At 37.4% G+C, this 16,768-nt stretch overlaps 1 protein-coding gene across 15 annotated transcripts in view; it reads right to left on the bottom strand.

Annotated features, from left to right (window-relative positions):
• Shab (Shaker cognate b) overlaps window positions 1-16,768 on the bottom strand; it is a 48,375-nt gene that overhangs the window by 29,027 nt on the left and 2,580 nt on the right. For 8 of the 15 annotated variants that reach the window (XM_076542212.1, XM_076542223.1, XM_076542210.1 and 5 more), the window contains 3 exons: window positions 14,596-14,745; window positions 10,497-11,826; window positions 1,364-2,210 (listed from right to left, as the gene is read on the bottom strand). In XM_076542212.1, coding sequence (XP_076398327.1) covers window positions 1,364-2,210; window positions 10,497-11,567 — 1,918 coding nt within the window. In that variant the 5' untranslated portion in view covers window positions 11,568-11,826; window positions 14,596-14,745. Of the gene's footprint in view, window positions 1-1,363; window positions 2,211-10,496; window positions 11,827-12,314; window positions 12,545-13,873; window positions 13,980-14,595; window positions 14,746-15,011; window positions 15,068-15,340; window positions 15,361-15,705; window positions 16,449-16,768 lie in introns of those variants that run through there. The other 7 variants (XM_076542218.1, XM_076542217.1, XM_076542213.1 and 4 more) reach the window with 6 other exon arrangements.

The raw sequence follows: 16,768 nt of genomic DNA, 5'->3' as shown, positions 1-16,768 counted from the left end.
TCGCGTTTCGAAAAGTCGATAGGTTCCCATGCGCTTATGAACATGATCCGGTTATATGTTGATGAGACAGTTAATAAAAAGTGAGAAACAGTGTTTCAATGTGTTGTTGCGTATTACCTTGCTCCTGCGCCAGAACTGATAAATTTATCGTTCTTGCGTCAGGGTTGATAAATTGTTAACTATTCGTTATGATTAAGCTGTAATTACGAGCGCGATCGAATGTTAATAATTAAAGGAGATGTTAATGAATCACACTGTTCAACTTGATATTCGATAAAGCAATTTTTCTCTTGTTATGAGCTATAAAATTGCCGTTACGAGACAAATTGTTGTTGGGTTAATCTGATCATGTTGAACAGTGTTATAACATGTTGGTACCATGTTTAACACGTTCGAGCACGGTGTTAGTATAACAACTCCGTTTGTAAGTACTCCATTAACTATTATATTTTGTACATAAAAGCGATATCAAATCTGTTTTAAGGTACACGATATTTATCTGATAAATTTTGTGTATTTTCCTGATAACGTGATTACACATGGGTTACGGTAAATTTACTACATCGAGCACGAACGTGTTAAATACAACTACCCTCTAACTGGAATGAAAATTCAATTTTGCCTGATCGTTAAAATTTATTTATCGATACTTGAAATGGTCCAGTTAGAAGGGTATAGTTTGCGTGGCAACATAAAATTCTAAGAAGCTTGAAGATCAAACGAATCAAACAGTAAGTTCTAACTGCAAGCACGTGTCACAATTTCTTCGTAGACATTAATACGTATGTAATATATCAATTTTGTTGCATATCAAATGCCTAATTTTTAAGCATAGAAAGTCTCTCAGTTATCATCAATTTGCAACCTGAGGTTTGATGAAAATGCAACCCCTTTAATAGTCGCGATACAAAATTCAGTCGCCATATTGGATTCTCAGTTTGCAAAAATTACAAACGTGTAACATGAAAATGTATAAAAAACACGGTGAACATTGACGATAACAAAATGGAAAAAAAAAATTCTAACCCTCTGTTGGATTTGAACTTGTGATTGTCAGATGTGCAAGCAAGTGCTTTATGACTATAGCCATCAGACTTTGTTGTAGAAAGTGATTATTTAATTATATAGTAGTTTGTATAAAGTTTCAAATGAAGATACATAAAGAAGACCCGTTCGGAAGAAGTCTATAAGGATTTGGTGGTATAATTTTAATATTGAGACCGAAAGCGACAGGCAGAAAAGAGGTGACACATCACAGGGGTGACATAATATGAAAATGTAATTTGATATGCAACAAGTGGTCATACTTGTTAGAGTAAATAAGGCGTTAGAGATATAATCCTCCCGGTGGTCCGTCGCTTACCAGTATCGACGATGACATCGATGAGATCCATGCTTTTGGCGAAGGCGTCCCTCAGATTAATGTGATGGAAGGACACGATGCTGCCCTCCCGTTTTGCCCTCTCTAGGGCCTCCCGCCTCTTAAGGGCTTTCTCGCGTCTCATCTGGTTCTTGTAGAACTCGGCAAAGTTGTTAACGATAATGGGAATGGGCAACGCGATTACCAGGACACCACATATACAACACACACTGCCGATCACCTTGCCGAGCGGGGTCGTGGGGTAGATGTCGCCGTATCCGACGGTGGTCATCGTGATGCCCGCCCACCAGAATGTTTCAGGAATGCTTACGAATTTGGTCCCGGGCTCCTCCTTTTCAGCGAAGTAAGCGAGACTCGAGAATATGAGGACGCCCATCGCCAGGAAGAGCATCAGCAGGCCCAGCTCCTTATACGAATTACGTAATGTGAAGCCGAGGCTCTGCAGCCCGGTCGAGTGGCGGGCCAGCTTCAGGATCCTCAGGATCCGCATTATACGAAAGATTTGCACTACCCTGCGCACGTCCTGGAACTGGTCGGTCGCGTTCTTGTTCGTCTCGACCAGGAACAGAGATACGTAGTATGGCAGTATTGCCAACAGGTCGATCACGTTTAGACCGCCCTTGAAGAACTTCCATTTGTCCGGCGACGCACTGAACCTAAGCACGTACTCGAGGGTAAACCAGGTGATGCACACAGCCTCCACCATCGCGAGCTGCGGATTGTCTTGAAAGTTCCCCTTCTCATCATTCACTTGCATACTAGGAATGGTGTTGAGAGTTAGTGCGATCGTCGAAAGCACAATAAAGAGTATTGATATCACAGCTATCACCTGGAAAAGCGACGGGAGCAACCGGTCATAACGAAATCAACGCTAGGATCAACCACCTAACCAGTGCGACTTTCCAACTAATTCCTTCAAAACTATACTAAGTTTCGCCTCTTTCGAGGAACTTTGGTTACTTTTCTAGATAATTGTTCTACGTATACAACGTTTGCTCTGTATGATCCAGGAGTGCGATACAAGAAACGGACGTGGCAGTGACGAAGTGGAGTACCTTGAAACAAGGTTTGAAACTTGATTAACCTTTCGAGTATAAGAGATAGATACGAGTAGTTTGGAGAGCGAGATAGTAGACATCGAGTAGGACTGAAAGTTTACACTTGGCTGCAACTTGGCTTCCTATGGATAAGGATTAGTGTAGGGACCACTCGATTCCGTCTTTGAAGATGAAACATTGTGAATACCCAAATTGCATTTGCTTAAATATCTTATGTCTGAGAATACACATGTTACAGTCCATTCAGAAAGTTTCCAATTTTTCTCAAGTTCCTTAAAATTGTCAATTTTTCTAAATTCTAAAAACACAAATCCTAGATATATTTTATCAATGAAAATTGAACGAGTGTTGGTGTTTGTTCCCCTACGATGCCATTTCTCCTAAGGAAGCCATGTTCACCAGTATACAACTTGATCTCCCTAGTCACACAAATTTCTTCGAATCTCCATAAGTCGCTGAAAGATTGTTACCATAAAACTGCTCCGGACATGTGACCTAAAACTGCGATATAACGAAAGAAACTTACTTTCCACCTGATCCTGAATTAATAAAATTCTTTTAAAGAAATTTAATCTAGTAATTGAACCAGATTAAGTCTTATATCGATAAGAAGAACCACATAGATCGATCAGAGAACGAATCGAAGCAAAATCGAAATCGATCACAAGCGAACGACTCGAAAGTTCGTATATCGTCAGCGTTTATAAAGCAACAATCACTACGAAAAAAAGGATAAATACCAAAAGCTCTCACGTTACGAAAGCGTAGAAAAAATACAATACGTGTAAAAATGATATGTATGTATACTCAAGAACAGATACTTGATCGGTTGAGAAAAGCGTTAAGTAAATATATAGTATCTTACGTGTACGAAAAAATGTACAATACGAAGCAAGCAACAATTTGCGTACGTAAAGAAGCTTGATTCCTCGTAAAACGATACCGAACAGTATCGTTAAAAAAACAACTGTGTCACGAAATCTTCGAGGATGTTCGAACTGATTCGTTAAAAAAGTTGAGGAGAAAGATCGCAAAGTATGTTGGAGTGTTTGTCAATGAAACCTCCAAACGACTTTGGAAACCGTTGAAGTTGCAATGCAATCAAATAAAAATAATTTGAAAAAAGGAATGTACAGGATGTATGTATATAATGCGGACCGCTATGACGTTCTAAAGTATTTTCCTGCGAAACTGTGACACCCGATCGAATCGCGGTGAACAGTGTCGCCGAAAACTACCATAGAATCGTATAGTTACACAGATAGTAGATTCACCATAGAGAATCTCGTCGTTTGAAGGCTGTCTGCCCGACGTCGCTCGACTTATACAAATATGTACGTTGTTCGGCAAGCGTATTTACCATATTTATTGTTCATTGGACCCTTCAAAACCCCGCTCCCTTTTCATCCACCCTTTTTCAACCCGATCGTTACATTATTTCCTATGGAATAATATCTAATCAGGCTAGTGCAATCGCTACAAAGCGAAATCAATTCGTCGCTTCATCAAGAAAAGTTTGCTGAAATTAGGTTTCCTTTTTAAATAAAATAAAGAGGCTCGCATATAGAGAGATTTTGTTATACTGCAAGTAACACACAGATTCTTTTACACTCGGAAGGGATATTTGCAAGGTGGGTGATGTGATGGTGGGCTTAGGGGGTGTACGTGATAATAGGGGGTGTACAGGAGTATGTGATAACAGGAATGTTGCTGAGGGAGTAATCTTTGTGGGACTAGTGGTAATCTATGTTAACAATACATCAATGGAAATCTAAAATTACTTAATTTTATATACATTCAATTTTAGAAATTTTAAAATTAACAAGTTGGGAAATTAATAAGATTGAAAAGTTGAAAGTGGACTGCCACGTTTGAAAGTTCAGAAACTTACAAATTAAAGAATTTGAGAGTTTTGAAATTTGAAAATTGCCAAGTTCGAAAACTTGAAAAATTGACAAACTAAAAATTTGAATATTTCAACATTTACAAACTAAAATTTCCAGATTCAAAAATCCTAAAAATTGCAAATCTAAAAATTTGAAAATCCTCAAATATCCCTCAAGTAATCCACCCACGGCAATATAACGAGACTCCACAAAAAATACAATAAATCTCAACAAATTTCAACTGACTAAAAAATTGATAATTTGTACCAATTTAATAATGTATCTAATTTGATATAATTTATGACAGTGATTAAAATCGAAAACCTTCCGAGTGTAACTTTGGTAGCAATTCCAAAAGCAAAAAGGTGAAGAAGAAAAAGAAAACGAAACGAAAGTCAACAAAGTGGTTGATAAAAATTCACAGTTCGGCATGCAAAAAGAACTACGGGGTTTTTTCACATCAAATATACGAATGTTAATTTGGGTCCTTTGTGAAACACCGAGTGTTTGCTCGTTAATGCAAAAAAAGTAATTGATCAAGCTTGCGTTGCAGCAAACTTGTCGGATAATACCTGTTGCACAGGATAACCATATTCCGTGTTCAGCACTTTTTATTAATGATACTTTCATTCTTGATTTAACCACGAAACTTTCGACAACGAGTGCTTCATTGATCAAAAAAGATCAAAATTATACTTATCTTTCATTTAGAATCGTAAATTATTTAAACTGTAAAAAATACTGTACACAAAATTATTATTAAAAATATGAAAACTATAGTTGATTTGTTTTATTTAAAAGTTCATATTTCTCCTTCTACAAATATTAAAAATTTAACACAATTCTAATAAAAATTTTTAAAATCAATACTGTATTTTTTTTTAAATAATAATAAAATGTGCTGAACGGATTTATTTAAAAACTTAACAAGTATTTCAATTGATCTTTCATTTTCACGTTTTAATTAATTCATACTGGTTAACACATTAAAGCGCGCATCATTTTCTATAAACAAAGCAAACGCAAGTGAAAAATCATCGATACGATTATTCTTTGTTTAAGTCCCGTATCGCAACAAAATTTCAAGCTGCAAATATAAAGCGACAAACTACGACAACTCTTTGCAAATAATTTTTTAACGCTATTCATTTCATCGAATGAACAATCAGCATTGTTCACCGCAGATGAATTTACATTTCTTTTGAAAAAAAAAGGATACGAGTGACAATACATTTTTACAAGTATTAACAGTTAATCGAATGAAAGTTAATTTAATTAATTGCAAGAGCGTATAGCAGATTTCTGAATTGTTAACTCAGCCTAATTAAATAATTACCTAGTAATTATAGGGTTGGATCGTTATCCGATGTTATCTTCTTTGCATGCAGAAAATGACCTTCGACTTTACGCGTTAACTAGTACGTTCCTTTTCTTAATGGTTACCGTATCGAGTCTTTGCGAATTTTTTATTATTCTTTAGATTAAAATTGATTTTAATTTAAGGGATTTAATAAAAATTCACAAAGATGTGAATATAGTGAAATCTCCGTATTGGGTTGGTGTTTTTGTTGATTTTTAGGTTGTTGCACGTGTGATGGTGAATTTGGAAAAATTTATTTATGATTCCTACATTCCCGCATTACCAAATTTCTACATTCATCAATTCCCACATTCCCCAATTCCATATTCACCAATTCCACATTCACCAATTCCCACATTCCCCAATTCCCATATTCCCCAATTCCATATTTCCCAATTCCCACATTCCCCAATTCCATATTCCCCGATTCCACTCACCCCAATTCCACATTCTTCAATTCCACATTCCCCAATTCCCACATCCCCCAATTCCCACATCCCCCAATTTTCACATCCCCCAATTTCCACGTTCCCTAATTCCACATTCCCTAATTCCACATTCCCCAATTCCCACATCCCCCAATTCCCACATGTCCCAATTCTCACATCCCCCAATTCCCACATCCCCCAATTTCCACATCCCCCAATTTCCACGTTCCCTAATTCCACATTCCCCAATTCCCACATCCCCGAATTCCCACATCCCCCAATTCCCACATGTCCCAATTCTCATATCCCCCAATTCTCACATTCCCCAATTCCCACATCGCTCAATTTCCACGTTCCCCAATTTCCACATCCCCCAATTTCCACGTTCCCTAATTCCACATTCCCTAATTCCACATCCCCCAATTCCCACATGTCCCAATTCTCACATCCCCCAATTCTCGCATTCCCCAATTCCCACATCGCTCAATTTCCACGTTCCCCAATTTCCATGTCCCCCAATTCCCACATGTTCCAATTCCCACATCCCCCAATTTCTACGTTCCCTAATTTCACATTCCCCAATTGCCACATCCCGCAATTCCCACATGTCCCAATTCCCACATCCCCCAATTCCCCAACCCCCAAATTCTCAAATTCCAAATTTCCTGATTCCCCAAATTCACAAATCATCAGACCAAATTTCGACATCCACCACTGGATGTGCAACAACGTTCACACGTGACATATTAATACTCATCATAATATCAACATTGTTACGAATCGAAAAATGGAATAAATACGGAAATGACACTATATTATATCGATGACATGCGTGATGAGAGTATGGTGAAAAGACCCAATGTTGAAGACACAGATGTTATCGTCGATGACTATACTTTCCGAAGCAGCCACACAGTTATTGACCGACGGCCCCTTAGGTAGTTTAAATATAGTAGAAAATCAATAGTTTCTGTAATATTGACGCATTGAGGAGAAACGTTCGAACGTACAATGAAGAGTTTATCAGAGGAAGAACCTTTGATAAATTTCTTTGTTTTCATACTAGACGTTTGTTAAAAGCGTTACATGTAGGTAAAAATTCACCTAGCTCGATTCGGGCCAGATAAAAAATCAATGAAAATCCACAAGCACAGATGATTCAGGGACAATGATTACAAAAAAGTTAGGTTCAGGATATTTGGTATCTAGTTTAGTGTAAATGATGATAATTGATGGATAAAGTGAGGGATACAGGTGCTAATTAATTACCCCGCATAACATTGTTCCATTTCGAAGCAACAGTGTGTGCAATGTGTATTGTTTGTGGTGTGTATGGCAAGTATATTCTAGCAAGAGGACAACATTCGTCATCTATCTTGGGAATTTTCTTTTTGTATTTATTTCGAATTCGACGCCATTCGAAAAGGGATCACAACTTCAAGTATATAATACCATAAATTTACTTGCAATATTTTATCGTTTTCGAACGATAAAAACATCTCTGAACAATAAACTACATTCTTACCATAATAATTGTTCTACATTTGTTCAGAAATAAAGGTGTATCTCTTTTCGAGCAACGTCGGATTCTTCGTGTTTAATGTCGATCTAATTACGTACGTTAAACGATTAATTGCAGTTAATTACATAGACTAATGGGTCAAGATTGAATTGAATTCGCTGGTAGCGAAGTTACCGTGACGTCTCAGAGGGAGCGGTGTCGAGAAAGAATCTACGTGATACCTGGTAATCGCGTATTATGCACTCCCATTATCATTCGAAGGCCAAGCATAATGATTCTTTTTTTTTTTTTTATTAAAAGAAAGAAAACGGAAAGAAAATTCGATAGTGATAAGCTAGAAAGCTGGATTACAGAACAACGAGATTAGTAATCATGTTGTTAACACCACCTAGAAATAAAACATACATTACATACATCGACACAGAATGTGATTCAACAAAATGAATTCGATGTCTTCTATTCGGAGAATAATTAACAATTTCTATTTATTAATACGGTTAATCTACTCATCGTATGTCTACGTTCTTTTATGTACATGTACGATCTGCTCAATATAAACTTGACGAGAGAAGACTTACAGGATTTATCGTTGAAAATTAATTTTTATGAAGAAGTATTTCGGGTATAAAAATTACCTGACGAATAGTTAGCCTAATAGTTAGCCACGGCTCAACACAGACGTTTAATTATAGCACCTTCTTTTGATTTCGATTAAAATAACAGTGCAGGTTTATTTTAAACAGACCGTAAATATATGTGTATATACAAATATAACGCCTACGCATATATACACATATACATACTTACACCTGACGGCAACGAGTAAAACGTTGATAGATCAAACAAATGCATGAGAGAGAAAGAAAGAAAGAGTTTATCTGAATTCCAATCTCAATGAATATTAAAGAACTATCCTCCGGTCAACGAACGGTGATGATCTGATCTTGACAGAGAAGAGCAAAATCGATTATCTAATTATATTTGAAACGCGTTCTTTTTTTATCCATGAAATATATACAACTATACCGTGTATATACAAAACAGATCGTCGATAAAGAAACGATACATGCATGAATCTATATTTTCTATTAAACGATTACTTGTTGCTTGTTTAGTAACAAATCTGCAAGCTCTGCCTTGTTATTGTTTAGTCTATACAATTTGTTATCGAAAGGATCGACGGGAAATTATTTAAACTCGATCGAGTCAAACTATGTCGATTATCGATCTACAACGAGATTAGGTGGTAAATCACACAGGTCGAAAACGTTCTCAACTACTGTTTCGTCTAATATGAGAGCTACAATCGAATCGATGCTCTACTCTATCAACTTAATAGTACCTTTCGTGAAATTTTAAGGCTCCAGTAAAAACTGTAAACGTGGAGACAGTGTAAGTAGATTAGTAGAACGAAACATTTATAAAAAAGCGTTTGAGCTTAATTATTAAATATCACGAGGTTTCTCTTAGCTGCTCGACTGGCTTTGTGGACATTCGAGAGAATGTCTTTTTCTTTTGATGCACAGTGACGAATTGTTATCGATAAAATTTAAGTAGTGTCGAGGGAAACTTGTCAGACACTGGTTGATACGAATTGGAACACGGAGAAAAATTGACTTGTTTAGTTTAATATTAACAGTAGAACACTTTTAGGAGTGTTAACACTAACCAAAAATGTTCATACAATATATTTTTTAATGACTTTATTGTTTTTTCTTAAAAGAATCAGTGGACGAACTTGCATCAATCAAGTCCCAGTCTTCATTTGTATACATCAATTATTCCGCCATTTTGGGTAAAAAATATTTACGAAATCTACTTACAGTCACTTTCCTTAAGCTTCAAGCTTTAATTTGATATATCACAAGTGCCATTTCCCGATACTTTTATGTCATGAAATTATCCGACTTGCTATCACAAAAATGTCTCTAACATATTCACATACAAAATGATATATATATATTTATTCGAAAACAACATCATTCATAAGAATGTAAAAGAATAAAATAAAATTATTCGACACATTTATTTGTCATCGTTAATTCGAATTAAAAGTAGTTCTAATGTTAAGAACAATGAGCATTCTTTGAAAAGTAGGTCTCAACAAGCAACAATAGAGTAACAATCGCGACCCCGGGAGTCAAAAGTTCGCCAATGCCAAATGACACATTATTATTGTCACAACATCGCGTATCGTTTGGCTTAGATTCAAGTTCTTCCCTCCCAGAATCCGACGTTCGGAATAACTTTCCAATTTTTCTCCGTCACTGTTCCGCGGAAGTTTTCCTTTAAATTGATGCGCGCATCTGATTTCCCCTATTTCTACAGGCATGACCAAGCGATACTATAGCCCGCGAACCACATTCGGCTATTATTGTGTTCTATTGACCTAGGGGATCAACTCTACTATATTTACATCAGTGAGTTTGCTGACACCAAGAAATTACCACCAAAAGCGCAAACGTTCGTTTCTAGGTACATGAAGTAGGTACTTTGTAGATACCTGACACACATGCCTTAAGTAAGAACCTCTAGATGTCTTACATGCAAGCGCCTCATGTTGGTATCTTAAGTAGGTGCTTCATGTTATCATCTCATGTAGGCATCTCATAAATTTAGAGATTGACAAATTGTTAAAGTTTGAAATGTCTGAAGGTGGCAATATAACGAGAGTCAGCTCTACTTAAATTCAGCCTATGTAAAACCTCACGATACATCTGAGGTATTGAGTTGTCTAATTCCGTAGTTCAATGCTATAAACTGGTTGCTAACAGGTAGCATAACGGGATCCTTGATCATGCCTGTTACAACGCGACACGTGTCCCACCGTCCCAACAACCGTAAACAAATAAACAACTCACCCTTGCAGCGATGGACGTGGTCGGTTTCTCCAACAAATCCCAAAGCCACTTCTGATATTGCGCGCACTGTCCTTCGCCGAACTCCTCTTCCTCCCTCTGCCTCAAGGATTCCGCCTCCTTGCGCATCTCCTCGTGCACGTGTTCCTTCCTCTGATGGTACTTGTGCTGGCAACAGCTCTCCAGGTAGAGCTCGTCGACGCCCCAATACTCGAGATCGTCACTGAACGCCAGCACGCACATCTCGTCGACGAGGTGCAGCTTCCCGGTACGGTAGAAGTTCAGTATGGAGCTGAAGGATTTCGGGTGTCGATCGAAGAAGTATTCGTTGTCGATCAGGGAATAATCGTCGCATAGTTCCGTGATCGCTTCGTGCGTGTTGCAATCTTTCAATCGACCTAGACGCGTGTGGGGTAATCTCTCGAGGGTGCGCCAGAGTACCTCGTGCTTGACGCCACCGACATTAATGGAGACGCGTCGATTGAGAGCTTTGGATCTCATGATCATGAACGGCTCAGGCGGTAGGGACGTCATCGACCTCGAGTAGGCACGTTGCTGCTGCATCTGTAGCGGCAAGGGCGGCGGCGGTGGCGGCGGCGGCGGCGGCGGCGGCGGTGGCGGTGGCAAAGGCGGTGGCAGAGGCGATGGTGGAAGGTTCACCGGGCCAACGGACCCTGTTGGGCCCACCGACGACGAGAAAGGAGCGTAACGCACCTCTTTGTTCGTTCCACCACCTCCTCCGCCAGTTTTGCCTCCGCCGACTACGGCGACCCCACCTCCCGTCATTCCTCCACCCATGCTAACCCCCAGACCGGCTATGCTACCGCCGCTTCCTAGGATCCCACTTCCTCCTGTCCCGCTTCCGGTGCAGCTGGTAACCGATGCACCCACTGCACCAGGCCGCTGCAACGTCGTCGTGCCGCCACCCTCGAACACGAAACCCTGGTCGGTGCCGATGTAGGGCACCGTGCACGACGACGACGACGATAGCACCGGGCCCGTGACCACGGCGCTTCCATTACGTTCCCCGTCCGCCAGCGTTGAGTCGTCCTCGAATCTCTTTCCGCTCAGCATCAAATGTACCGGCTAACCGACGGTGATGTTAACTCGTCGGCCAGTAATTTGATCTTTCGATTCTTTGATACTAGGTCGATTGCTTTTCTCTTATTTCCCTTGTAATTGGCGTCTTCTTCTTCTTTGGCGCCGCCTTCTTCTTCGTCGTCTTCTTCTTCTTCTTCCTCCTCCTCCTCGTCCTCGTTACCCTTCTTGTGCTTCATCCGTAACTACGTCTGTCCTCTTCTCTTGGCTCGGTTAGACCGCGCCACGTCATACTCTGCGGAAAGATATTAATAAAGCGGTTGGTGGATGCTACTTGTAGACAAGCGGTTTAATGAGCAATTATCTTAATGGGGGTTAATCATTCGGTGTGCTGATTGTCTTGGGGTATCGGTATTAGCACTAGGATTTTTCTTTCGTATTATACCTTATCGATTCCTTGCCAATTTAAGATTCCTAACACGTTTTATCTCGGTTGCAACTTTTTGCACGAATAAATTTAAAAAGTTGCATGTCAAGTGGGCACAAGTTATTGATATGGAAGGAAATATGCCACTGTTGGAAATAGGGGAACGATACTATTGTACACTTAGGAATATTCCAGAGTATCAAATTTCAGAATGGTAACATAGAAATTTTTAAGTATTTTCAAATTTTTCACCATTAAGAACGCAGTTATACATTACTGAGTCAGAGTTAAACAAATAACAACTTCGTTCGCATAAATTTGTAATTCGTATCGAAACTTTAGTCGCAATAGATTACCTTTAAGTTTGTTTTTTTTCTCGTAGCAACTTCACATACTCATTTCCAAAGAACTTTTTTATAATATTCAACCTAAGTTTTTTCATCAATTTCAATAGCGGAACAGCGTATGTTAGATGTCTGTCAAGTGATTCAAACAAACTCGCAAATGTTTAAAAGAGTTTGCAATTCTATACTGCCAAGATGTAAAGCCCTGTATGGAAGTGGAACGAGGACATACAGGACAGCTTCTGCAGACATTGAAAGAATATGATGCAGTTTTATAAAATCACTGCAGCTTATGAGGTTTATTATAATTAATAAAAAGAAATGTGTGTACTTTTATGTTGGTCGACATCGTGAATAAACAGTATGATAATACAAAGTCAAAGAAATTAATTTGCCAAATATTTAATATTTTTGTAGTATGAAATATTTTAAATTTAAAATATCTCAACTTCTGAATTGTTCTATGTTACACCTAAGTGTTGGTAATGTTTTATAGTGTTTACCAGAATTTAATATTGATGTTATACTAAATTAAAGATACCCGAGAAGAGTGACGAAAAGAATAATAATCTATCTGGAACTATTTATCTCTTTCCTGTACTACCCTAACCACAAGCAGAACGATATGGCTTGTTAGAAGTGAATCACCCTTTCCTTGTTAAGTAGAGCCATTGCAAATTTATACTGTTTTCGTTGATGAAAAGTTTCGCTGATAAATATTTAACAATCGAAACAGTTTCATTCTTGAAGTTAGGAAAATATGAATTATTAGTTTGTAAAGAGACTTACAACCAAGGTGAATTATCAACCGTAACAAGTGCAGGCACGTTGGGTATATTCCTTTTTAAATAATAATGAAAGACCATGTTACGGCTTTACATTGTATTCTCAAAGACTCTAGCTAACGCGATTATGTTGGAGTACACCTTGCACGTTTGGATTCTTGGAAATTACAAAATGTAGAAAAATCTAAAAATTTACAAATCTAATCATTTTTAGAAAGTATACGTGTACTATTCGTTGTGAATAAAAATAGAGAAGCTGCATTACCCTTATGGAACCCTTATAATAATTTCAGTATAGCTAATTAAAATTTTACAAAACGTTTCGCACTGTAACGACATTACGAAATGTAACCGAATAATAGATGCTATTTCCAAGATTCCTCGAATCGCAGTTTCTCGTCCCTTCTTAATATCTATGATACTCGGCCGCCTGCTGTTCAGCCGACACGAAAATAAGATTCAAGTTATTTCAGAAGTATCTGTAGCACCTTCGACCTTGTTTAGTAGGATTTCATTGTTCTACAAAAAAAATTACAATCAGCTGATCTATAGAACGTTTCGACAGAACGTAAAAACAAATTATTGTCGTTCATAATGTTGCCAAATTTCAAATCTGATATCATCCGCCCGTGTTATTTTCGTGCGTACAACAGAATCTTTTATTGCCATACGCAATTCAACAGAACATGTCTGGTCATTGACTGATAAATAATCATTTGAATTAAGTGTCACTCGTACTTTGTTAACAAATAAAGATATGTATAATACTATTCGAGTATGTATTACTTTAGTCAAATTATTGTAAATAAACGCTGGTATTGAAGTTTGCATCTGGACAGGAGACTTTTTATTGCCAATGGGGTTGCAGCTTCTTGAGGTAAATTGGCCACTTCTAAATAAAAATACAAAATTAATTTTACTGCGAATTTAACATAATATAAAAAAAAAATTATTTTATAATATAAAAGAACATTAAATTATGAATGGTATAAATAATAAATTCCTCCCAGTGAAAGTATCTGATAAAAAAAAGGTAGAGGAAAAAATCGAACAAGGAAGCTGAAAAAATTAATATATTTATCGCAAATGTCTAGTACTATTTACGTGCGAGGTTAATACACTCTGACCTAGTTTCTGTGCGAAAAGCACCTGTCTCGATAGTCCTGATTCAGCCATGCACGTGAGTTCGTGCAAAGTCTAGATCAGTATGTAACGAGAGCGATTATTTTGACGAAATGCTACCGCGAGCTACAATAAATACTGATTAACCATGCACGATAAGAATGTACAAACGCTTTAAGTTTTCACGCGACTCTTAACTAAAGGCAATAGGTACAGAAAGCTATGGTATGATAATTTACGCGAGACTTTTACACAGAGGGGTTCCCATCTTAAAAGTAGATCTACATTCCAAAGTAAGTCGAGATAACCGCATTTTCATAGTAATAAAATTTGTTAATTCCACGAATTCCCAAAGTTTATATAAATTTTTAAATTTATTTACTAACCAAAAATTAACGAGCGGTGTGTCATGCTTCCCTTACGCTGCCGTTTTCCCTAGGGAAGCGCAGCATCGCCAGTGTGTGTCACGCTATATGTAATTGCAATTATTCGGATTACAACCGCTTCGTTTTTCAATTTAAGCTTCCACTTGCCGCCTACAAAATTAATATATTAATATTTTTAACAAATATCTTTTCATGTTTTTACTTAATATTTTTTCACCTTTAAGTACAGACTTTCTTATCATTAAAATAAAAAGTTCTAAGATCTGTTCCATAGTTACAATATATACTATTGTAACGATACAATGACGTGACGAAAATAAAATCCGATATTGAAAAGGAGGTCATATTTTGTTTACGATAAAAAAGAAATATGTCATGCTTTAGATGAAGTTACTTTAGTCACGAAATATACGTACGCAGCCTTGAATTGTATTTCTGGGAATAATATCTTGATTCGGCTAAACGTACTTTTCTAGAAAATAATAGAGGCGACGGTAATTACAATAAAAAAATCTATTGTCCTCGCTGAGAACGGCAATTTATAGACAAATCACGCAACGGTATTATTACTGTAGCAATAATTATTTCCTTTTATTTATTACTTTAATATATATTTCAAAGTCAAAGCGTCTTTTATGATCAAAGGACTAAACGCAAGACACATTTCGTAGAACGTAATACATTTTAAAGTGTTCCGTATAACCACGCGTTTGCCTCGTATTATATTACAAAACATTCTACAAACCCAAGCTACATCGTCCTAAAGTTTCACGTCATAACACTATGCATTACATAACCTCGTGTTATATAGTCTCGCGTTGTATGGCATCTATGTTAAATATTCTGAGTGTTCGCAAAATCGAAAGTGAACGATAAAAAATGTCTGCCTCCACTTTCACGTGTACACCAGGCCTATATTTATTTAAATCAGATTTTTAAAAAAAGCAGAATGATTTCGAAGCCTGCACGAAAGCAGCTCGTTTGCGTGCGGCAATTCTACATTTATTGCTCTTACATTAGAATAATAAAGGTAGAATCATTTATCACTTGAAAGTACTCGGATCTGAAGTATACATAATTTGCGATGAAGAGGTTAAAACGTGTTCTTACAATTTGTTTCTCCTTTGAGTAGCATCCAGTAGTATCTACTTCGCGCAGATCGATCCGCGTGGGTGGAAATAACTAGGCGAGAGGATACACTTTGATCTTCCAACGACCATTTGTATTTCTTTGTAGTTCTATCGAATACTATGTAGTAGCTCGTGATTTCAGAACATCGAAAAATTAGTGGAAAACCGGATGAAGATGTCAAATGCTAATTTCCCATTCATATGATATTTTGTAGAACGGCTTTAAATGTCATGGCACGGCATTTATTCGTGGCATAATTCCAAAGCAACCTCTTACATCCCTGAGTGGTTATGCTTGTTACACTCTTGTTATCGATTCAACCGCTATTTTATCATTGATTGGTCTCATGTCGATCGGTATGTATGCTTTTGGAAAAAATCTCTTGGTCACATTACGACGACAAGCAATGACACATCTAACGGTGCATTATTTAAATACTAGTTGATGCATTGTTTGCATCTTGGCTACGCGTCAATATGATATTGTACGTCTAACAAAAATATTCAAGTGTCGTAAGATATGCCAGTTACAAATTCTTTGCTTTTAATAACGTTGAGGTGCACGAATTCATCGTTTAACGAAAACTAAATACAACTCGATACGAATAAAATTTCATTGATGCGACGTCGAAAATAATTAAGTGAATTGTTAATGAACATTCGAGAACACGACACATTCACTATTCATATTATCGCGGGCTGCAGTAGCAAACACGGATGCTGACCGTTACCAACCAATAGTATGTAAAGACTGTTTACAGCCATCAGCTTTGAATATAATCTCACGAACAAAATCAATGACACAATTTCCTTATTTTGTTTCATAAGTTAAATAACACAATTTTTCACTGTCATCGAACTTTCACGAACGTGACGATTATTAAAAATGTATTTCTTCCTGGTTTCACGGATATTGATTTTCGTATCGGAATATCTTTGAATTCTTTATTCCTGACCTCGGCAACAAAAAATTCTATAAATCGTAAATTCTTGAAAGACAAACATAAAATACTTAGACCGCTTATTTTTTAATCGAATCTTGG

Source organism: Megachile rotundata, chromosome 2 (genome assembly GCF_050947335.1).
Source record: "Megachile rotundata isolate GNS110a chromosome 2, iyMegRotu1, whole genome shotgun sequence".
NCBI classification, from domain to species: Eukaryota; Metazoa; Arthropoda; class Insecta; order Hymenoptera; family Megachilidae; genus Megachile; species Megachile rotundata.
This window is presented reverse-complemented; position numbering and strand designations above follow the sequence as displayed.